The sequence below is a fragment of the Rhagoletis pomonella genome, unplaced genomic scaffold (genome assembly GCF_013731165.1).
Source record: "Rhagoletis pomonella isolate Grant_MI unplaced genomic scaffold, Rhpom_1.0 Rhpom_scaffold_00004, whole genome shotgun sequence".
In the NCBI taxonomy this organism is placed as follows: Eukaryota; Metazoa; Arthropoda; class Insecta; order Diptera; family Tephritidae; genus Rhagoletis; species Rhagoletis pomonella.
This window is the reverse complement of record NW_023458558.1, coordinates 8,000,444-8,025,254: the sequence shown is the minus strand read 5'-3', so window position 1 is coordinate 8,025,254 and position 24,811 is coordinate 8,000,444. Positions and strand designations below refer to the sequence as shown.

The following is a 24,811-nucleotide window of genomic DNA, read 5'->3' as shown; positions in this document are numbered from 1 at the left end:
ACTTTCCAACTTAGTTCAATGTAGATATGTATGTACGAATAGTACGGCAACATACATACATACATAAATGCATACATATGTACAAGAAATTATATAAGGGACCCAGTTTTACATAAATTTGTAAATAAATACTGCCTACAATCCTACCCTTCTTTTTAATATACATACATATTTCACCTGCGCGACATTCAATATCTACAAAGTCCACGTGTTTTCGTTTAGTCAAAACCACAAACAGAACGAAAAAAAAACTAGCGATTTCTTCTCTCTACCCGCAACGGTATTTAAATGATCTGGAAAATCACGAGCAATGCGCTGCCGTTCAACCTTCTAAAAGGTGATAAAATTTCGCACAATTAATACTTAATTGCCTGATTAATTAGGTCCGACGGATTAAATTCACGTAAGGGGCGCGCAGAGTTGAGGTCATAAAAACCACAAAGAGAGAGAGGGAGAGAGAGAGAGAGAACAAAAAAATCCAAAAAATCAAAACCATGCAAAGTCGCTTGGGTGCAGGTGAAGAAAAGTAGTCGCACTACCAGACAGTCAGCAAAATAAAAATAAAAATAAAACCCAAGCATAAAAACAATGAAATCCAGTTAAAAGGGTAGCTGGCGAATTGAAGCAAAGGACATTGAAAAAATCGCATTGGAATTGTTATGTTGACGCCACCAGCGTTGAACTGGGCGATCTTAGGTGAGATCACAAACGCTCACAGAGTGTTGCGTTGATGCGCTTAAGTGTTGTTATGGCTCTTGACTTGTCGATTTTGCTGTTAATATGAATGGTGTTATATTTATAAACTAACTATTGAGATTAATAATGTGGCTGTTTGCTTTGTTTTTGTGCCCTGATGCTACTAAATACTTAATATGATAAAGATTTTTCACATTTGACCGACTGGTTGCATATTTATTTTTCACACGAAATCCGCTGAAGCTTTGACGGTCCTAATGACTGCAGTAATAGCAGAGAGGTGGTCAACCTGGTAAAGAGTAGAGAATATGCAAAAAAAAAAAATGATAAACAAAAAAATATGAAATACTTAGGCAAACAAGAAAAATAAAGACGCACTATAAGCACAACGCGTACCAAAATATTTTTTCAAGCCTGCAGAATTTGTGCCTTTAAGCAGCTACAGTCGGCATAGTGGCATTCAATTTGATTATTCTTTTAAAAGTTAAATGTGTACTCTTTTACTTATTCAAAAAAAGCCCTTTTTATATTAAGTACTAGGTTGACCGAGCTTTGCTCGGAGTGCATGTGCTTTTTAAAGTTTTCAAGGTTTGGGTATAAAGCAATGGTCATTTATAAACATCTTTCATGTAATATTGTTAATGGAATTTATTATTTAACATAACCCTTAGATCTAATCCAGTGCCTATTTCTATACAAAATATGTCAATAAAAAATTATCATCAATGCGCTAATATTTAAGCCTAATAAGCAGGGACCGAGAACAAAAGCTATGATCATACCTAAAAGTCGTTCTCGTAGTTTTGTTCTTCCCAAGATCACTTCAAACCCAAAACCAAAATGAGAACAAAATTGTCGAGAACGTTCTCAATGGGATGCGGGAACAAAAGTCTAAGGAACTTTTTCTCGAATCGAAATTTCAGAACTAAAGTCTCAGGAACTTTCCGACACAGAACGAAACGGGAACAATTCTTCTCTGAACTATTCACGAAAAATGGAAGCTAGAACAAAATATTTCACATAGCGTTCATTAGTTTTAAATGTTTGAATATTCAAATTAATAAAAACGAACTGAAATTACGCAAGTAAACGAAAGACTTAAGACACGAACTTTTGCTTGCACAGAAAATGCAAAATTAATCCATAAATGAACAGTTCACCCTTATGATAGACGATCTGGAAGATGAATTCGTCCAGATTTCCTCTGGCTTAGAATTAAAAATCGTGGCTCTCACTGAAACGATTTTTCATCCCAACGCGCAGAGTAGAGAAATAAAAGTATTGTGTTTAATCTTCAACTTGATTTGTCTGAATTCACTCAAACTATGACTATAGCGCATTTGCAAGTCGCTACATGCCGACACCGTCCTTAAGCATCCGTTTGCTACTACATATTTATGTACATAGTATGTACGGTATGTACGTAGCCCTGCCCCATCTTCAGTGGTGTGGTGCCCAATTACAAGCAAATGAGCTGGAAAACACCGTATCAAATGACCCAATGCCAAAAATAAAATCACACAAAGTCAACAGCTCGACCGGCTTTGTACGTCTTGCCATTTTCTGTCGAGTTCTGAGAGCTGGCAATTTCTCTGGATAAACAGCTTCGCAGATTCAGCTGCGGTGCAAGAAAGATCACCTAACAATACCAACAACAACAACAGCAATAACTTGTCATTCTCAAAGCGATGGCTTGCGTGTGGCAATTTCAGTTAACAAAATTTTTTAAACAATTCACGCTACCCTTTTCGGCTTGAAGTTTTTAAGATAAGCATGCATCTGTAAACATTCATGTGCAAGTGTATGTGTGTGTGTGTGTGTGTGTGCATGTGTTTTGAGTTAATTTGATGGCTGGCCTGAAAAAGTTGTCAAAATTAACAAGTAACCATGACAAGAACTCGATACTGATTTCTGTGATTTTTTAAGACATTCAATCACTATGCTTCACTTTCTCTCCTCAATGGCTTTCATTTAATGCAATTTTTATTTGAGATCAATACTTTTATACGTGTACTTACAGAAATATGCATATATCCGGCAATTGTCCGTCCAATTAAACATATTCTTCAGGAAAACGACCTACACGTATGAAATCGTCAGCGCTCTGAAATCAGCCCGGTTCGTGAATGATCCATTAGGTCTTCTTAGGAGACAAATTTCATTATTGACCGTTTTCGCAAGAGTTCTGTTGGACTCTGGGACTGTCTGTAATGTCTTTGAATGCTGGCCTGCATTTAGCACTTCAAATCTTTTTATTGTATTTCGGGAGGGCGTTTCTTATTTTTGCGCGTTGGCAATGGCAGATACCGCAGATGATGGAGCGATGAGCTTTATGAGCCTTACAACGATATAGACATAATGCGGCGAATCAATAGAAACGTTGCAGATCTGAAAGTATTCAACGCGGTTTGCAATGCTGGTAGCAGAGGAAGAGTAAAGCCTCCCCTGCGTTGTATCTTGAGGGATTTCGGAGTAGCGCTCCTTCCCCCTTTCCATCCGAATGGGCCATATTTAACCCTGGCGCAATTTACTTCTCCGCTCGGCCAGGCCCGGAATGATGATTTTTGGGCTTTTGCTGTGCTCGACCTTCTGGATGCCTAGTCTACTGCACCTCTCTTCATTCACAGGTTTATTTGCGAAAAGTTTATAAATATTTGTACACCTTTCCTTGCGATCTTCTCCTTCGATTTCTCATGGCCCACGGAAAACATGACGCTACAAATGCAACAGCGTTATATTTATGCCAATTTTATTTGTGAGCAAGCGCTTGATAAGGTGATCAGATGACAAGACTTCGTCAGGGGCAGTACACAACGCACAAGAACATAGAACTAAGAAGGTGCATAGTAACTAGTAGATTACGTTCCAACAAGACGCGGCTACGTGCTAAACACAGGTACTCGGTTTGTGTGACTAAAAAAAAAATTAATAATAATTTAATTTTCAACTCTTGGCCGGTTTTGGCATATTTCATGCAGATCACTTGAGTTCGAACTATTTTATCATCAAACGATTTGCACCTACTCGTAAAGAGTTTCCAAATTTAAGCTATTTTGAATGAAAGTAGGTGTTTAAAGACACGTTTCCTGAATTTCAGCTTCAGAATGACTCTGTATTTAACAAAAATATTTTAGTGTGAATCACAAAATCTTGCAAAATTTTCGTGGTTACCAAGAAATTGAACGAATTTTATGATTCGCTTGGATAACTTAGTTAGAGTTAGAACAAAAAACGGATATATTTTATTACCTACATATGTATGCATGAATTACGCTTTTCACAGCAAATCCTTGTCGCATCGCTAGGTCTTGGAATTACTCCTTGACAGGTCAAAAGGAATGCAATAATCAACTTCAAAGGAACTTTAGTGCAACTAAAATGCAGTGGCCACAGATATATACGTAAGTAATATTATACATTTTCATACATCATTGTTCATAAGCACACACACATTCATGCTATTTCGGCATCTCTTCCAAACTTATCGCCACTGATTTTTGACTGTTTACCCGAGGTGGGCTCGCTCATCAGTATCGGCAGTAAGATCCAAAGCTTAAATCAAACTGAGATTTGCATGCCACCTACATTGTGGCAAGTGTGGAGTGGTAGCTAGTCCATCAACCTTTGCGATTTTTTCACAATTTCGTACTTATTTAGGCACATATGTAAGCATATGCATGTGTAGGTGGATAAATATGTGTACATAGTATATACATACATATGTACATATGTACGCATGGGCGCCTATGTTTACGCTCAGACAGATTTGGCCCAATTTGTTTTCGCTACGGCACGGATCGGCTGCCCACAACTGCATACCAACTACATACATACATACTTAACTAACAAAACTGCCCCGCATTGATGACTGGCTGCTCTGCTGCTTGACTGATTGGTCGATCATTGCCTCTCGTCTGACATGAGAGTGATCATCCGTTGATTTTCGGTTAATTGAGTAGCGCGTCGATGCCGTGCGAAATCTTCATAACGGTGCGTTGTAATCGGAGAAGTAGTTTGTTTACTAAGTACCATCACAGGCATAGTCAATATGTATGTATGTACATTGCTAGGCACATTTATGAGATAGTCCTACGAGGAGTCTCGATGCCATTTTCAGGCATGGCCACTCACATTCATCCTTTTCTCATCGAAACATTAACTCATCCAAAAGTTGAGAGGCAGCAGTAGCAAAAAAAAACTGAGATTTTTTTTTTTTTTTGAAATTCAAGAAATCGAAGTGCATAGTAGGCAGCTCATAGTTTTATATTTCTTTCTGGAAGTTTTGATTAAGTTCACACACATTCTTACACATGCATACATACATATCTAAATATGTACATACATACATACATATGAATGTACTCCATGCATTTGGATGCCTTTCTCAGCAGAAGCAAATGAAGTAAACTGAACTATTGGCCAATTGGCTTTTAAAATATTTTTATTACTCCTGATCGGTAAGCGAATACATCAGCAAATATTGTCGTTTGAAGTGTAAAACCGTATAACTGACGTTTGTGGCAAAAATGAGATTTGCTCTCCGGAAGCTTCTAGCATCAACACTTGTCAATTCATATTCAAATATCGAAATAGAGAACTCGCCTGAAATAGGTTTGTTTTATAAAAGAGAGAATCGTTTTGATATAGGACAGTTTTTACTCTCTCCTGTAAAATTTACGTAATCTCACATAGGCGGTTTTGCGTTACCAATAAAACAAATACTTTTACATTATTCAACAATGTACCCGTTGATGCTATGAGTGGAAGGGGAAGGCCTTCTCTGCGATGGAAAGATCAGGCGGAGAAAAACCAGGCTTCACGCGTTTTTATTGGACTCATCATGCAACGATGAATTTTCGAACGAGTTTTCTCCATCCCTCGTGAAATTCGGTTTCGCCGCTTTGCCATCTTCAGTGCGAAAAATGCACCACAGGCAGCTCAGTACCGAAACTGATTTGTATTCAAACTAAATTTTACTAGGGATAACGAAGATTCGTTCCAGAATACTTAGATCTTCTTTTCACCCTGCAATGTTCATCACATACATACATCGGTTTTTGGAATTGGCAACGGCTCCTTCTGCGAATTCTACTTTAACGCCTTAGTCACCTCGAAGTGGTAATTAGGGTCATTGTTGTTATTGTAGCTGCTTATTTTGCTCTGCACAGATCGGTATTTGGCATCATCGTCTAGCTCGATTAAGGGTCCGTGGAGAAAACACATATTTTTTTGACAGGATCGGACATAAGGGAGAAGGGTTTCAACTTAATAGGTATGAGGTGACAAATGAAAATATATTTAGTGTCGAACGGGGTCACTTCACAAGCTGGACTTGTGTTTGATATCGGCGAATTGATTTTGGATAAGTAGGAATTTAACCGGCTTTAATATCCAGAACGTATGTAACTGAGCCAGAGTGTCGCTGATCCAACGAGGCGACTGGAGCTTTTCTCTGATATTCGGATCTACTCATTACAACACTCCATTTAGTTGTACAATCCAAAGAGATTTAAGAAGATCTTTCGAGGTAGGGAATGCCATTGTTCATACTTTGGTCACATTTAGGCCAAACTTTTCTCTCTAACTGCCTAACACTCAAGTAGTAAATGCAGTGATGCGTCGCAAAAGCTGAGTATGTGTGCTGAGAAATATAGCTTATCTTGGTTATTTACCATCGAAATTAATAATCCATCGGGAGGAGATAGACTTCGATAAATAAAATTACATTCGTGGCAAAAGAAAAAAAAGTAGCACAGTAAACTCGCCAAGAGTAAAAATTCTCTTTTATCTCACCTGACATAAGGCATTCGAAATGGTTTACCGTAACTTTCATCAGATATATCTGCATATACATTTAATATGAGGAGTTTCAGTGATGCATTTTTAGAAAATAGAGAAGCATTTCCCAGCTAAAATTTTTTGTACCATCCATAAGCTTTTCTCTTCGTCATTCGGGTATTTATATGCTACCGCATGTCGGGAACTCCATATGCATACATGAAGAGTAGGTCGGTCGAGGCTGCCAAAAGGATTTGCCGAGTAGGGGGTGTCGAGTGATCGCCTAGGCGGATAATGTGCCACTTTTAGGGCGGCATAATTTTTTAGATGCCCTTTACGACGATGGTTTTCGAACTGCGGACTTGCTGTAAATCCTAGAAAAACGAAACCCGTTTTGTTCATTACGAGGTATAAGGTATCCCACGGCACTCCTCCCTCGATCGGGGTCATTCGTCTACCGCCTTCTCACAGGATCAAGTAGATGGGCTTCATTCATGTTAGGATGATGTCGCGAAAGTCTAAAAGATCAAGGAAGGCTTCAGTTGTTCTATATACATACCTGCATAGGGGCAATAGGTAAGAAATGGCGCCTTTCTTCCAAGGTTATTTCCTGACTCTATGAAGCGATAGTTAAGCCCATTATGTTCTATGGAGTCCTCGTCTAGTGGAATGCACTGCAAAGTGCTACCTTAGTCAGTAGGCTGGAGCGAGTGCTACGAGCCGCGCTCATTGGAATCAGTGGGGCGCTTGGGACCACTCACCCTCTAGCCCCTAACGTCATGCTTAATATGACACCTGGTGATATCGCAGGTAAAGCAGCTGTAGCAAGGGCGGCAATCAGACTTAGCGGTACTGGTTACCTGACTGTCTCGGGGTTTGGACACTCTGGTATTCTCGCGGACTTTGATTTCATCTCTGATAAAAAGGGGCACTGTTTAACTAGCCTGGCACCTGCTATCTCGTTCTTACCGCACAACCCATTAAGGAAAGACTGGAAAGGGGGCAGTGGTTAAAAGGAGGCACAGATGGATCAGTGGTGGGGTCTTTTCCAGGGAGCTCTCCATCAGACATCCTGGCGGCAAACAGAGCCTGGGGGAATTCCTTAACTAGTTTTCGATCGCGTCAGATTATTGACAAACGCTGTGGGAAAAACCGTAGCCTTTGCTACTGTGAGGTCATTCTAGCCGAGGGTGGGTCTAGGGATCTCTTTAACCTCGCAAAGCCAGACCTCTCAAATCTGGTAAGTCTACTGACTAGCCACTTTCCTATCGGTATTTAAGCAGTTAGATTAAATATCTTACCGGAGTCCTTTTGTTGTAGCACTTCTTCATAAACCATCCATCTTTTGCCAGATTGCGGTTTAGGCACTTAGGTTCGTGATTTATGATTCGTAACTTAGCAGCTACGGTTCGCAGCGGTCTCATAAAGGACCAACGATCGAGGACTAAGTGAGTCTCTTGACAAGGGACAACCACCTTAACATAACCTAACCTACGCTACGGCAAGAACCAGACTCCACCACACAATGCTCAAGCCTTTTTTAAATTATCTTTATAGTTCGAATGTCATAACTGATCAGACAGAGTTTAGAGGAAGTATCAGATCACAATTAGAAATGGCTTAGGACATTTCAAAGGGTATACCTTGATCATAACATAAGAATAATACTATGGCAATCCAGCAAACCATGCCAATACATGCTTACTTACATATATATGTACATAGATTCGCCCACCAGTGGATGCCAACAAAATCGACAAACGTATCGCACCTTTTCCGTTAACATCTTCATTTGCGAAGGTGATCGATTTGGCGCTTCGTGATCAATTTACTCACAGCTCGAAAATGCATACAACAACAAGGTTATCTGCGGCTTAAACAAAAAAAAAAAAACAATCGCATCCCCACAGAAAAGAGGAGTCACCAATAGCTTCCAACGAACCGACGCGATTTACGCTTGCGTAGCCAATACTGTGCTGATAATTACGAGGCGCCGCCGTTGTTGCCTTGTACTCACTCGTACGAGCAGTAAACATTATTTTATCCCAGTTGGTGTGTTAAGCGTGGCGATGATCCGTTTTTGGCAATTGCGATCGCTGGCCAAAAATTGCCAACCAAATAAAGAACGAAAAACCGAAAAGAATTCAGACTAAAGATTAAACACCAAAAACAACTACATTAAAACGCGGTTGCGACAACTGGATGTGCGCGCCCGCAATTTAAATGGTTAGGGAGCTGCCAACTGGCTGATCGCTGCTGTCGATCACTTCGGCGGATATCGTCGCCGGCTGTGACGTGCTACGGAGTACAGCGCTGCGCTGCTGCAATTTGTTTAGGTCATTGACGAGTACAAATCCGATGAAATGCCTGATTTTTGCTTTATTTATTTATTGATATTGCTCCTGCACTGTTCTGGGTTATGAAACCAATTTGTCGATATCAGTCAGTCAATGCGGTCAAGTCAATTGAGATATGGTGCGACAGCAAAGCGCCGTTGAACGTGTTGGCCGAACGCTTCTAGTAGGTCCGCTCAACTTCGCACTTGTTCGCATGCAGACGCCTCCGTCTACGCGTTCGACCTGAAGCAGGAACTTATGGGAATTCGGGTTGTTGTGTGATTTTTTGTGTGTTTTTTTTTTACTCTTGATTTTAATGCACTCTTCTTTGTTTTGCGGTATGCTTTGCCAAAGCTTCCTTTAATCCCAATTTTATTTGCTGTGTTTACCTTAGCTTACCCTGTTTTCTTGTTATTTTTGTTGATTTTCGGTGCTTTTTTTTCGAATAGTAGGCGTTGTCATGTTTGTTTTCGGAGTATAATCATTTTGGGCCCCAAAGGAAATTCACATAATTAGTTTTAATTTTATACCCATTACCGCTTGGATTAAGGACTTGAGCTTTTATGTGGGCGTTCACAAGGAGTTGTGCTGTCTTTTAAAGTAATAAGAGGTTTGTGTAAGTTTTAATGACTTAATTTAGTTGGTTATTTAATGGTAAGATGCCTATAAGTTGACTATGGATCAAATGGCAGCTTCTCATAAGGCGCACACTTTTGACATAGCGTTTTTTAGGTTGGAAATGAATACAAACATCCAGATGTTTGATAATCAAAAATTTTTAAAAAAATTTTAATTAAATGTCCAAAATGACAGTGGTGACAAACGCTTCCCTTATTAAATTCACTTAGCTATTTCTTTCAATGACACACTGACCATAACTTAGATAACAGTTATTGAAGACTTTTATTTATAAAAGTCAACAATAAAAATCAGTCACCGCTTTTTATTTTTTAAGTCATACATATAAAAGTCATTAATATTTTTCGCTGTTAATAAGGTGGTATAAATAAAAGTCTTCAATAACTGTCATCTAAGATATATAATTCAAAAAATCAAAAATAACTATTATTTGCTGATTATTGAAATAAAAATCAAAAAATAATTGTTATTTTGGATTCATAAAATAGAAATCAGGAAAAGCTGTTATTTAAGGAGTAATTAAATAAAAGTCAAAAAATAATTGTTAAAGGGCAATTTTTAAATAAAAAAAATCAAATACCTTGACGTAGTGCTAGAGCGCCTCAAAAGGCAGGTGGAAAGAATACCCCCAGAAATGTCCACCACTTGGTAGAAGTGCTGCCATGAAACCCCTTTTCGAAAGCATTCCCTGTGTCACAAAACTGCCCACAACTTTTAAGTTGGTTCTTTTTGTGAAATTTTTTGAGAAAGTTTACTCCACTCCCCGTTTAATCAGCCCTTGTAAAGGGACCATCAGCTCTTAGGTGAACCCAAGTTTGCCGCTTAGTCATTTTTGAGATCTGTTAGTAGTTTTGCCAAAGGTTTCAAAGCCACTGGAATACTTTTCGAAAGAAGATGTTTTCGCAAAGAAAATTATCTTCTTCTACTCTCTTTGTAAATTATATTTACGTATTAACTACATTTGAGGGCCGGATGAGCGCTGGGTTAGGGCCTGGGTAATAGGAGTACGGTTATGGGGTGAAAGAGGCGTAAGTAAGAAATGAGAAGTAGCGACAGCATTTCCACGATAAATTACAGTTTACACAAACGCTACAATTCACTTTTACAAAAAATTAAAAACGCAAAGCCGCAGTTCAAGAACAAAATAAGGGAAATAAAAGTACAAATAAAAAACCACAACGAAAAACTAAAATAAGTAGCAATTACGCATGAAAAAATTCACACAACAAATTTAAGAGAAAAAAAAACAAAAATCTACAAAAAAGTATTTCAAAGGTTTTCTAGGAGATGCGTGCTTATATCCTTGCACACCCTTACACACAGGCTATGAGTGAAATGGCATGGTGGAATTAGAAAATTTACGATTGCACGTCAAAAGGAACATAAGGGCGAGTTACTTAAGAAAATATTATTAGAAATGATCAGGAAAGCAGGAAATTGTTACGTGATTTGAGCCCACAAACACTAAGCAAAAATAAAAAAAAATCAAGCAAAAAAGAATTGGAGAAAATCATTATGCCAGATAATTGGATTTGGGTAACAACAAAAACACTGTAGGGCTAACGTAGATCAGTCAGGAAAATAGTGAATGGAATATTGATAATATTTTTAAAGATGTGGAAATACTTTGTGCCATCGAATTGAAAAAAAACAAAATGCAAAAGCTTCTAGTACATGCGCATTTTTTTGCACGCGTTTACTCTCTTCAAAAAAAATAATAATAATCACTGAAAGACAAGCGAAACCACAACGTCAAGCTCATCCGATCAATTGCTCAGAATATTGCAACACCAAACTGCGACACTAACAAGCAATGACAAATTGATGGTGTTAAAGCTCATTAAACGATTCACCCCAAATGTCAAAGGGTGCCTTAATCACTTTGTCATTTGGCCCCCAAAAAAAACATAATAATACACTTGCAATAGGAGGGGACATTCCCCCTCAAAAAAAAAGGTGTTGTATAGACAACCAATTAAGCTTATAACAAATTTATTTTCAGTTCACCCGGATTACCCACAAAAAAGCGCAGCCGCTAGTGCCGCTTCGCAAGAAGATGCTGTTGTGGTGACGTTTTGTCGGCTCAGCTCAGCTCATCGCACACTCAGTGGCGGCTTTACGGCTACACTGCGGTGATCTTGACTTTATGTTGCACCTTTTTGCGGATTAAGAGTGTGTTGTTGCTGTTGTTGTGGTTGTTGTTAGCCCAAAAGCGAAATTGACAAAGACATGCGATTTGACGTAGATTGTGCGGTTTTCGGTTCCTTTAGCCCTCAGCATTTGTATGCCGGTCGCATTTTGTGCGTTTTTCCCCCCGCACTCGCACTTTAATGCGGCCATCGTCGAATCGATGCACTCATTGGCAGGTATTCAGTCGCTGCGTGCGGCTCCACTCATTCATGCATTTATTTGCCCATTATTGGTGCCCTTAAAATGCATCCTTCCTTTTGCTCCACTTGCCCATCGCTTCCTCTCAGCCTCTTCTTAGCAGCTCCAGCTCTTTGGCAGCTGCACGCAGGTGGCATTTTCACGCGGCCCTGTGAAATCGCTTACACTTCGCCCTGTGTTTGAGTGCACCGTATCACAATCTTCGCCTCGTTTGACCAAAACGCCTGGCTCGTTGTGCCTCTTTTGTTAAAGTTGCGAATTTAGGATTTTCGGGTAGCAAAGTCGACAATTTGTATAATTGACAAATTGACTGGTCACTTTGTCTGCAGTCGAAGGAGACGCAGGAGGTACATATGTAAGGAGTGCGTAGATACAGCAGCAGTACGAATCGATCGATTGCACGTGGGAGCCAATACAAAAGACGCCGCTAACAAGGTGAGAGAAACGGAAGCTTCTTTCATGTGATAATTTCACAGCTTTTCATGTTTGCAAATGATTACAAGTAGGCCTAAGTGTGTCTGTGTATGCGTGCGTATGTTTCAGCATAAAGGGATTAAAAATCGAGTTAACTATTAATCACTGATTTTAGGGCTTTCTTGTTTACTTGAGAGCAAGTCTTCACCTGCTTATTTGAAAACAAGTTAACACAATTAAACAGAAAAGACAAAACGAATGTGCAGATCTTGATTGAAATAGGAAATCTGTTGAACTGGCAATAATCAAACGGGTTTTATCCTCCGTATAAGAAGAACAAATACTGTTAACAGACAAACTTAGAGCATCTTCATTCAGTATCCTCTCGTCATGATGGAGTTTGGCAGGGAAATCCATTGTCACACTTTTCACCTGGAGATCAGGCTCAAACTGGACGCCTACGTTTACGGCGCAAAGATACCGACGGTCAGCCTTCCCAAAACCCTAGCGCGGTCTCGTCTCCTACGCAGCGCACGCGTTAGCTGCTTGTAACAAATTTCGAGCCAGCAACAACGTCCTCAAGCCCCTTGCCGGCAGCACTTGAGCAGTCGACAAAGAGATCATGCTCATAATATATGTATAAAGGGCTCGGTCGGTCGGTGGCTAACTACGCAGCGCCAATGTGATTGGCAAGAACGAGCGACGTCCAGTGGAGAAACTTGCAAACCTACCAGAATGCAGTTCTACGTACCGCTACAGGCATCACTTTCACGAAGAAAGCCAGAAAGAGCACAACACCATGCCATCACCGTAGAAACCACCCTAACAACGCTCTGTGCTTCGAAACGGTCTTGGTGCTTGTCTGTTACCTTCTATGTAACTGAACTTTCGGTACAAAAGTATTAAAAGGCACAAATTTAGTAAAGAGAAAACTAGCGAAGGACTTGCCGCCACTATCAACGAGGTTGTCTAGTCGTCCAGTGTTCCGATCGCTGCTAGGCTATCAGAGTAGATAGTTACTGAAGTCAGGTTAAAAGCCTTTGCCCAGTAAACGCATACGCTGATTGTTCACCGTCCTGCAACTCCTAGCAATATATTCCCTAATTTATTAGAAGACGGCGAAAGTCCAATACATGTCGATCCAGCTCAACATGGAGCACTGACTTGCCCACGATCGCTTCGGGAGAATATTGTTGGGCTTGGCATGGTAGCTTTTTGAAGCTCAGCTGGAAAGACGCCATCTCACCCAGGGGATTTGACGGCCATTTCGAAGTGCCATCATTTGTGTAACTGTGTAGCGACATCAGGACGCACAAGGGCAAGCACCAAACGAGGGAAGTGAATATTAACAAGAAGCCCAAGTATATCGTCTTGAGATGTAGGCCACTCGCCAGTTGGCTTCAACGCGTAACTGGGATAGAATGGACATTTTGATAAAGTCATTTATAACTGGTTGCCTTCCAAGTGTTCCACAATATATCACAGAAGTATTGCCATCAGGTCCTAGGAGCTCTTTGGACGGTTTCTTGTTGGCATACCATGATCGGTCGCGTATCGTCTTATTGCAGAGTCTTCTGTTCCTCTTCCTCATCGATTAAGATATTTCTTTTTTAAACTTGGTAACCGAAGTCGGTACAGAAACCGCATTCCCAGCTTATCTTACTTAGGAGAGTGCTGCTGGACGGATTCATAGGCAGGATAGTGTTCGTCTGCAATATATGACCGAAACACTGATCTAGTTTGAAGCCTTAAAGAAGTTATTGACAACAAAAAAAGATATTTTTTTTAAGAAAATACTAGTTATTTACTTAGTACATATTTGTCTTTTTTATTTTTTTTTTAACTATAAACAGGCTTAGGTTTTTTGTCTTCCGGTTTCATTATGTATACAAAATTTTACTCCCTCTTATTTCTAACAATTCTTACTAATCTTAAATAAATATTTTCCAACAAATTCACACTTACTTACAACTATGGAAATTTCTATAATTCAACACAATTTTAAACTTAATTTGTATTTTCTAACTCAGTCATTTGCATCTCACAACAACAACAAAAATACTGCTACGGCTACATACATACGTCTTCATTCGGCGCAACCACTACGTTGCACCATCATCGCATTTCGTTTTAGCGCAACAAATCGCCCAGCGCCGATATATAAGTTTGCGCCATTTGTAGCGTCTCGTGCTTGGAAAGCTGACGATCGTTGCCCAGACAGGGCAGGTATTGCCGCAACCGATCGAAGGCCTGATTCAGATTCTGCATGCGACGGCGTTCTCGCGCATTTGCCGCCAAGCGACGCTTACGCTTGATGACCGGCGAGATTTGTTTGCCGCGACGCTTCTTAGTGCCGGATTGCGCGATGCCGGCGGCTGCGCCCTCTGTCTGCATTGTGCCGGATTGGTCGACCAGCTCGAAAGAGCCATCAGCGCCTTCGAAATCATCGTCAGCGCCGAATAGTAGCATATGATCGTCAACTTCGTCGTCATCGACGCTATCGCCATCGAATAACGCGGCGGCGTGATCAAAATCGAAACTTTGGAAATCTGACGTGTAGGCGTTGTTGGTCGTTAAATGTGGATTCGCGCTAATCGCAGCCGCGGCATTGGTGGCTATGGAAACGATGGTGTCGCTGGAGATCGGTGGCAATTGAGCGGACGAGGTTGGCACTGTTTTCGGTGTGCGGCGTGTGTAGGAACGCTTTGCTTTGGTTGTTACACTGCTATTGCTGCTGCTGCTGCTGGTAGCTCCTTTGGAGGGACAGGCTTTTGTGACTGCAGTTGATGACGCTGCTGTTAATCCTGTTAGCTGTGTAGACGACGCTGGCACTGACGGAGATTCCAAATGCAGGCCGAATTGCGTAACAGTTGCATGCAGTGCATGAGCGCCATTGTGTATGCCGTTCGCATAGATGGTATTGAGATCCACATACTCAGGACTTTCGGAACGATGACTCGCGGGGGAGGAGGTAATCCAGCCATCGGAAGATGCCTGCTCGAAGGTGATGAAACCGTTGGTCGGCAGAAAATTGTGGGTGGGAGCACAATTGAATTGTTGCTGCTGCTGCTGCTGCTGTTGCTGCTGTTGATGATTATTATTGCTGTGGCTAATCAATGGCGGTGGATTGTAGGCGCCCATTGGATTAAAGTACGTTTCGTTCGCATTCGATTTGAATGCCTGTAAATCCTCGGAAGTTTTATAATAGTAGCGGTATATCTCACTGGACGACATCTTGGCTAAATGTGTCGTTTTATTTCGAACTCAAGAAAATCTTAATTTAAAACAATATACAGACTGCGATGCAACCTTCACGTACACGTCCTGTATGCGTATGCCTTCGTCGGCCTGCTGGTGGCGATATTTATATCGATTCCCTTATTCACTTGCAACTCACCACAGTCGGCCGGCAAGGTAGACGACAGGTAAAAACCTAAATGAAGTGTTCTCTCTCACGGTGGTTGCCAGCCAGTCAGTCCTTCTTAGCCATTGTTTTTGTACAGCGTTTATGCGCTTGCCATTGCCAGTGGTTGGAGCCTTTGGATTGGGCTGCGTTTATAAGGTTTCATCTACGCCAGCTGGTGCTGGTGTCTTGGTATACATGTGTTGGAATTTAATGTTTCAGCAAGCAACAACAACAAATACAATAACAACGCTTACCAACAACATTTAATGCAAGGTTCAATGTGGCTACAAAAAATCAAACGAAAAGCAACAGCACGTGCTCTCACATACCTTCCCATGGCCAATGAGGCGCTGCACTCTGCTCTGGCGCTGTGGTGGAAAAGATTTGTGCGCTTCGCTGATTGGCCTGTCAAACGCTATGTAGAAGAAGCATGTATTTGTACAAGAGTATTTTTTCATTCGAATATGCACTCAGTGGATTGCATGGGGGCATACGAATTAAATACTCAAAAAAATACCGTTTTTTTTTATTTACAGTAAATGTATGGGTAGACATTTTATATTAATAAAAACTAGACAAAGGAAATTTTGAGTTTATTAATTAATTTTTGAACAAGAAACATTTTTGTTATACATACAACCTCCCTGAAACAAGCCAACTTAGGAATCTCCTCTCAAATGGTCCTTAGCAGTGGAACGTGTCTTAATACGATGAGCTCCTTGACGAATCAAGCAATCAAGCACTCCGCTATATTCACATGTTTCTAAGGAGTCGGTCTCAGTGTAAATCCAGAAAAAACATACTAAGTGCTCCTTACCAAAAAAGAAAAAAGCTCAGTTAGTCTTGACTTCATTTTCGTAACTTAACTTAACTTGACTTAACTTAATATTTTGGCCAACTTGCTAAATGAGAAACTTAGTTAAGAAACTTAAGAACCTCTAGATTTTAGATTCTTAATTTATGGCTTCCGTGAATTTAGAGCGGTGAGAGAATCAGGCTTTCCATATTTTCGCTTTTGTGTTTCTGAAAAATTTAAGAACGGAAAATTTTTTTCGGAAGAATTCTTTTGATGTGGCATCAAGGACGACGAACAGCTGAAAAAGAAAATAAAATAAAAATATTTTCGTTTCTGGCTTAAGTTGGCGTGTTGAGTAAATGCTCAGTTAGTCTAGACTTAACTTAATTTAACTTACCGTAAGAAATCATCAATGATTACTCAACACGTCAACTTAAGCCAAGAGCGGAAATATTTTGTTTTTGTATTTTCTTTTTCAGCTGTTTAACAGTTCGCCGCCTAAAATGCCACATCAAAAAAAAATCATGCAAACAAAAATGTTTGCTTTCATTTATTTTTAAGAAATACAAAAATGAGAGTCTGGCAAGCCTGATTCTCTCACCGCTCTCAATTGCCGTAAGGCCGTAACTTAGGAACCTAAAATCTACAGGTTCTTAAGTTTCTTACGTTAAGTTAAGTTTTAACTAACCACCAGTACAGTTTCTCATATAACAGGTTGGCCAAAATATTAAGTTAAGTTAAGTTTCGGAAATTAAGTCTAGACTAACTGAGCTTTAATAATTGACGGTTTCTTACGGTAAGTTAAATAAAGTTAAGTCTAAACTAACCGAGCTTTTAACTACTGCAACGATACTTATATAGTATGACTCAAGCTATGTGGCCAGAGTATACGTAAAAGCGCCATCTCCCTTAGCAAGTTAGTTAATGCAGTTGGACAGCCCAAAATTCCTAACCACCTTATCTTATAACTTCTAAGCATCTTGATAGACGTCGGCATAATTAGAAGATCGACTGTGTATAAAATAAACCGTTTCAGCCTTAGTCTAGCCAACGTCGGAAAATTAACACACAAAATATGTTCCGACTTTACTTGTCTTCAAGTCAAAAATGTCATTCCGTCTCTGTGATCCGGCCAATCCGCATGCATGTGTCGAAGAGCCTGGCCTGTCTATCACTGCCTTAGATAGGACAGTCTTTTTAGCATTGCATTCTCAATTTACACACTCTGTAATTGTCAGTTTAAAGGTCGCCGCCGACCTCCTTTCCTTCGATCACGCATTAGTCTTATTTTCAGCAAAGTATTGTCATGTTTCTCGTTGTCAAAATTTCCAACTCTCATATTTTACCCAAAATAAATACATTTCTGTTGCTTCTTCTTATAAATATTATGAAAATCACAGTCTCATATTTTCATTTTCATCCCACACAAGGCTGTGCTGCTTGTTACCCGATGTTGCGTATGAAGTCCAGTTGATCCTGTGACCGAGAGTTTAAGCCAACCTTTGAAGTTTATTAAAACTTACCACAGATACAGGTCGGCATATGTAGCTATTTAAGGCATGACCGTATAATAAAAAAGGACAGTATGTAGTAGAAACCGGCTTTAAGCCAAATATTACAACGAAATCAAATCAACCTGAGTGCAAGTCGATTGATTACGCCCACTTAATACCAAATCGGAATACCGAAGACCACCGTCATTGCGAGTATTTCACTACATTACATTTTTACAAAGTCATCATTTTCGCTAATTACTAATTTATATAATATAAAGAAATCTGTTGAATCACGCGTCGGTACAGCCTTCTCACACAATTTAATTAAATGAAACGGACAACCACAACCACGAAAGTAGTAATCTATGGGGATACGGGTATAAAAAGAAATACTAAATTCGTTGCTAAACTGCGAGTACACTTTAAATAAATAATAGCCGCCTGCAATAGGTGGCGCCTTTATTAGATGCGCTGGCGCAGTAGCCACATATGTACAAACGTACTCATATTTATAAGGATTGTGACCAGCGCACGTGCGGCAACGTTCAAAAGTCTTGCGATCGCCAAGCGAAGAAGGGACACAGCCGCTTAAGTGCGCAACCACAGCGGATGAAGGCAAATTTGCCAAGTTGTAATAAACAAGATGCTGCATTGCGATATTTGAAAATGAGCGCATCGAATCTGGCAGTGCCCACAGTTAGTGTATTTAGACCTCGGCAACTACTTTTTTTTTTGAGGCTGTGTACTTTTCCTAGTTGTGTGGACATACAGGTATGCTCGTAGAAGATATTAATGATGGCGTTGTAGTGCGAAGAGCAAATTTTTCGGCAAGCTACAAAGCCAGCGCACAACAGCACAAATATAGATAGGCAATCATAAAAACATATTTATGTATGTGGGTACACATGCTGTTATGTCCGAGTGATAAGAACTGCAATTTTCTTGTTTTTTTTTTTCTTCCTTCACTAATTCTAAGCCTGCTGCTTACATATGTACATGTGTATCGCCTTAGCGCCAAGTGCTGACAAATTTTCACTCATCCCTATTCATTGCATTGAATGAGCACGCGCTCCGTTCTCTCGTATCTCTCGTTTGCATCCTTGCCATTAAAATCCCTTGTTAGCGTCTGTGTTTATGGAAATTTTACTACTTATCCTTTTTACTCTGCTTTGCCTTAAATATATGTATTCTTTATGAATTAGTTTTGCTGATTTCATAGATTTTGCGGTGAGATAGTTCCAAGCTTATTACAGTTTTCCTGTTATGTTTTTGCAAAGCAGAAGGAAGCGAAGCGCCGTCTTATTTGTGTTTCCGAGCTGCGTGAAATGAGCATTTTTGTCTTTGTTCCGGTAACCCTCGTGACCCTATAATTATCTCATTGAGTTTTCGATACGAAATTATGATTCTTTAAAGATATTTAACTTATGAGGAGGGGCTCGCATTGGGATGAGCATTAGGATGCTCCAGAACTTTTTTTGTCAACTAAATTCTTACTGATTTAATTTCATTTTATCGGGACCAGGACACGACTTTTTCATAATCACTTCGGGAAGGGATCAACTAGGTAACTAGTTTCGAACTACAACGAATAGTCCCAAAATTGTTCAGAAGTAGTCCTGAAGTGACTCTGAAGAAGTCGTGAACTTTTCCCGAAATGATCTCGAATAAATCTTGAAACAGTTCTGAAATGGACTCTTACCATGGTCCAAAAATGATACCGAAATACTCGTGCACTAGTCTCGAAATGGTTCTGGAATAGCTCCGAAATGAAATAGTCTGGAACTAGTCCCGAAATTGTCCTAAAATAGTCCTGAACAGATCCCGAATTGTCGAAAAAGCCTTGAATTTGTCCCGAAATTATCTGGAACTAGTCTTAAAACGGTAGAGCGAAAATTTTGCTAAATAGTCCTGAACTAAACTAAAATGAATACGAACTAGTCCCAAAATCTTCCTGAGATAGTGCTGAGGTAGCTTCGAAATTGTCCAGAACAAGTCCTGATACGGTCCCGGAATGATCCTGAACTAGTCCCGAAATAGTGCCGAATAAGCCCCGAAATGGTCTTGAAATAGTCCTGAGATAGTCGTGAAATGTTCATTTGTACACACAAGAAACCGTTATAGATTTTCTGCTGGAAGAAGAAAAGTGCAGCAGAAAGTAATCGGCTACTGTGTGAGATTTCCCATGAATTTCAACTTGTAAGTACTGGTTCTGACTGCAGTTGCGATTGAAAACCATTGGTATAGTCCAGGAAGTCGGAAACTTGGATTCTATTGTCACCAGCGATGAAAAATGGACTCGATACGACAATACAAAGCACCAGGAGGCGTATGTTAAGCCTGTGGAACCTGGGACATCGACAGCAAAGCCAAATATCCGTGGCAGCGAGGTAATGCTCTGTATTTGGTGTGACCAGAAAGGAATTATGTGCCATATGTGCTTATGAAAAATGGTCAGACGATCGGCAAATCTCTCTACAGATAACAACTGAGTGATTGAAGCGCGTGATTGCGGAGAAAGGCTGGATTGGGCAACCAGCCGTGGGTCACATATCTTCCAACAAGACAATGCTCGGCCCGCTTGTCGCACAAGTGGTCGAGAGAGTTCAAAAAACTCTTATAAATTTCGCTCTCCGCTCGCTGAACTTTAGGGACCCTATACCCTCATACGAGGCACGTTGTCTGCTTCTGCATCTAAAATCTATTCACAGTCGCGATGCTTATTTTTCTTGTAATTTTCTCGTTAACGTTTTGGTAGACGGAATTGATTGCCCTTCTCTCCTAGAAAGATTGTCTTTCAAATATCCCTTCACACAACCTCCGACGTGGAGCATACTCAGAAAACGATTTTCGCCAATACATATATACATACTTTTAAGTTTGCCGCAGAATTTCATTTCGCGAGGCGTTTTTACATAAATCCTCAATTCTCCCAAACATCTCCTCCCGAATTTTAAATACCAAGAAGTTGGAGAAGTAAAAAAAAATACAATTACTCAAAGGAGTAACCTGCTGCTCATCAAATCCGCTCATAATTTAACCGGCCGAAAAGCAGCAAAGGTCAGCGAGGCGACATTTTATTGCCGTAGCACGCCCCAAAACACATTTCAAGAAATTTTGCGATGCATCGTGCCACATTTGTTCGATCGATCGATTCGAATGCCACACATTGTGACAAATAAAAGCAAAAAAAAAAAAAAAACTGAGCATTGGTAAAATTGAGTATCTGAAGGCGGATCTACCGAAAGGTAAGCAAAGGTTTTGTCAATTAGATAAAAATGTCACACAACAAACACGCCACCGACACCGCGCTACCGCGACGGTGGAGTGTACTGCAAGTGCAATAAAAAAGCAACAAGCAACCTGCTGGCACATTTATTGCACATTGCACGCAACGGTCGCACAAACACAAACACCACCACCGCACTGGATGAGCGTGGTGGTGCCGCAACGAATTTAGTGCAGTGCTGCAACAAGTGCAATTTCCATGCCGCCTGTATTGGTGACAAGTGCATTGCGAAGTAAATACTCACTGCAAGGACTCTAGGCACATTTTGGCTTACACATTCATCGGGGTGATCCTGAAATTGAAATCGATCGATTGTATGCACCCTCGCTATGAGCGTTGTAAGCAAACTCGTATATCTCTTTGTTTTTCTTGATGCACATAGGTATGTATGTAAATATGCGTACGTATGTATTTATGTAAATGTGTATATGCACACGTAAATGCATTGGCTCTGACTTTGATGAAATTTACGAGCGCGTAAAATTGTCTCCATCGCCGCTATGGACGCTTTTTTTGAGTTTACACCTGCGTCCTCTTGGTCTCCACGCGTTTCGATGAATTCGGTGATAAAAATGTGTAAAGAGAGACTCAGACGGCCAGTGATAAACCGTAAGTTGCAGCGACATACCTCCAACTATGCTAACTACTCGAATACGGAAGTGATATCGGCAACAAATAAATATGCAAATGTGCATGAAGATACTTGACGCGAACGATAGTGCTTTATTCACAAAATAGTATTTTTAGTCAAAATTTTTATTCTCGCGAACAAAAAGATACATAAATCTTGTATTGTCTAAGTCTCTAAAGGACGAGAATGGTAAAGAGATTTGTGGCGCATAATTTTGGATCTCCGAGAGAGCATTGCCTACAGAGTTCCATTAGCATCTTTGCATATATCGCACACCGTCTTCAAAAGGGGCACACCTGAAAATTACATGTTTGTCAGAAAATGTGAAAAACTATTTCTTAGCAGGTGATAATCATATGGGCGTCTCCCTTGCCTTAGGTTTTTTATAACAAATTATAAAAAAAAATGCTCCATCTTTTGCTGAAAGCTAAATAAAAGCTCTGTGTATATTTTTTAGCGCATAATTTCAAAAATACCAAATTTGGAGTTGTGCCTCTTTTGCAGACGGTGTGCCATATGTACTTAACAAGAAACTTCTGCCACGCTACATTTTTTTCGAATCCTTATGTCGGTATTAATGGACTTTAAAATTGATAAAAATTAATTTTTTGGTGCACAAGGACAAATAATAAAGGGAGGATGGTTTCCTATGTAAAAGTCCACGTTAGTGGGAAACAATTTTGACTGCCATTCACCTGAGAGTGGCCAGAATTGATTCTTGTGAGTACGGTTCAGCTCACGCAGGTCACAACGTCCGGATATTTATATCCACGTGAGAAGGCGCAAAACTTCACGTGCGCTGCCCAATGAAAAGTAAGCAAAAGCCTCGGTTGAAGCCCACTTTTTTTGATGACGACCACGGCAAAAGTATAAAGGACTATGATTCGAGGGTATGCACCTGGAATATGCGGACCCTTAATGGGGAAGGTACCTCTGCCCGGCTGGTTGATGTCATCGGGAAGACAAAATCTGACATCGCCGCCATCCAAGAAATGCGATGTACGGGGCAAGACACGGTAAGCGTGAAGCGTGGCGACGTCTACTACAGTTGCCAGGTGTTGGATTCGTGGTAGGAGACAAACTGCGTCGCCGAGTATTGTCGTTCACCCCGGTGGACGAACGTCTAGCCACAATCGGCATCAAAGCGGGATTCTTCAACATCTCGCTCATCTGAAAATCATTTTAAGATCCACACCGTTCGTTGCATTGAAAACATAAGATGCAAAATGAAAGGACTAGACCATTAGGTGTGCAATGAGGCTTTATTTTTTTTTGATAAGATTGCCACCTGCTTTCTCCAAATGCGTCTCGAAGCCTCGCGCATACGAGGCCGGCTACTTAACTTTTATAAATTGTAAATTGAAGGTAAATTTCACCGTTTTTTTAGATATTTCAAAGTGTGTTTATTATTTAGTAAATCCATAAATTCATCTGCAACTATAGAAATATATTCACGCTTCTGATCACTACAAACTTCCTTGCATGCACATACCTGCATATACATATATGTACATATGTATATAAAATTTAACATTTCTTTATAGCAAAGCACAGCATTTGCGTGACTGTTATAAGTTATGTATGCCACTTGCCAATTTGCCAACAACCTTCTGTGCAATACGGAACACGGCAACTTCTTCAGTAAAGCCAATTTAGAGCAAGTATGTAATAATTACGAGAGCCCAGTAAGCAGCATTTAAGATGTTCAATCAGCGGAGCCGATGCAGCAGGACTTCAATTTATTTAACTGGATAAAAAACAAAGCACCCAAGATATTTATGCCAGATATGCAACAAAAAACAAAAACGTTGCTTTGACGACGGAACGACACCCAACGATGGCCAACCATTAGCAAGTCGCTTTGGGCTGTGAAAGTGATGTCCAAAGTGTTTAAGCACTGAGCGGGCGGTCCTGCCAATACGCATGTCTGGTTCACTATGGATGTACATAATAAAAATTTCTGTTAATAATATTTATTTAAAAAACTACTTAACACTTTTGATTTTTTGCAGACAACTTTGAAGCCATTTATTTTTACTTTGATTGCCACTGAAAACGAAAGGAGCTGCTTTCGTGCTTCTCCATTTAAAATTGGAAAGTTTATTGTAGGTTTTTTTTTTGTGTTTTCGCTACACTCAATAACGCCACAATCGACAAGTTTAAATTTCATTAAAGTCAAATTAAAAATGCAACAACGTGGCCCCACAATAGGCAAACAAACGTCAGCCACCCGGCAACTGGGGTACGAACTGGCCGACGGTCGATTGTGCTGCAAAGCAACGTGGGTGGGTGGGGCGGTCACTTCAGTTGTCTGCATGCAAGGCTGGTGCCGCGTGGCCCCTGCACCCCAAGCAAATAATTGCCGATTCAATTGTTCGAAAGGACTTTGTCTATTATCTGGCCGGCAAAGAGTTGAGCATTGAATGATGAGTGCTGAGCGCTAAAGTTGAATGCTGTATGCGGATTGCTGACTGCTGAGCGGCTGAGCGTTCTATGCATTTTAAAAATGTCAATATTGACATTTTTTGTACATATTGATTTTGCAATTTTATTTCAATTCATTTGCACACAAACAGCGCCAACGTTTATCCGCGTGGGAGAAAAATAGAAAAATTACCAACAGGGCAATCGAGAAAACCATGACGAGCGGAAGGGAAAATGCGATTTTGTATAAGAAATTAATAAAGAGTTAAGTGTTTAATTTTTAATATTTTTATTGAGCTTTGTACCACGAAAGGAAAAATTGAAAAAGCAACAAAGTCTAAGCGGTAGAAGTTATAGCAGCTATTTCGGAGATCACCACATCTCCTCATCAGACTTCTTTTTTCTAGAGTTGAGCAGGGTGTTAAGTGTTTAAATTTAATAGAAAATTTAATGGTGGCTACTTTTTATACAAAGTAATTAATAGAATGCGAAAATTAGGCTCGAAAAGTATGTATGTATGG

At 40.1% G+C, this 24,811-nt stretch overlaps 1 protein-coding gene across 1 annotated transcript; it reads right to left on the bottom strand.

The window, feature by feature from the left end:
- Positions 1 to 14,081: 14,081 nt before the first annotated feature.
- LOC118738379 (protein atonal) lies at positions 14,082 to 16,135 on the bottom strand. The gene has a single exon (XM_036469304.1). The coding sequence runs from the start codon at positions 15,483 to 15,485 to the stop codon at positions 14,382 to 14,384; it is 1,104 nt and encodes a 367-aa protein (XP_036325197.1). The 5' UTR covers positions 15,486 to 16,135; the 3' UTR covers positions 14,082 to 14,381.
- Positions 16,136 to 24,811: the final 8,676 nt, after the last annotated feature.

Coding starts and splice junctions, on each gene's coding strand:
- LOC118738379 (XM_036469304.1), bottom strand. CDS start 15,485: ATGTCGTCCAGTGAGATATACCGCTACTATTATAAAACTTCCGAGGAT.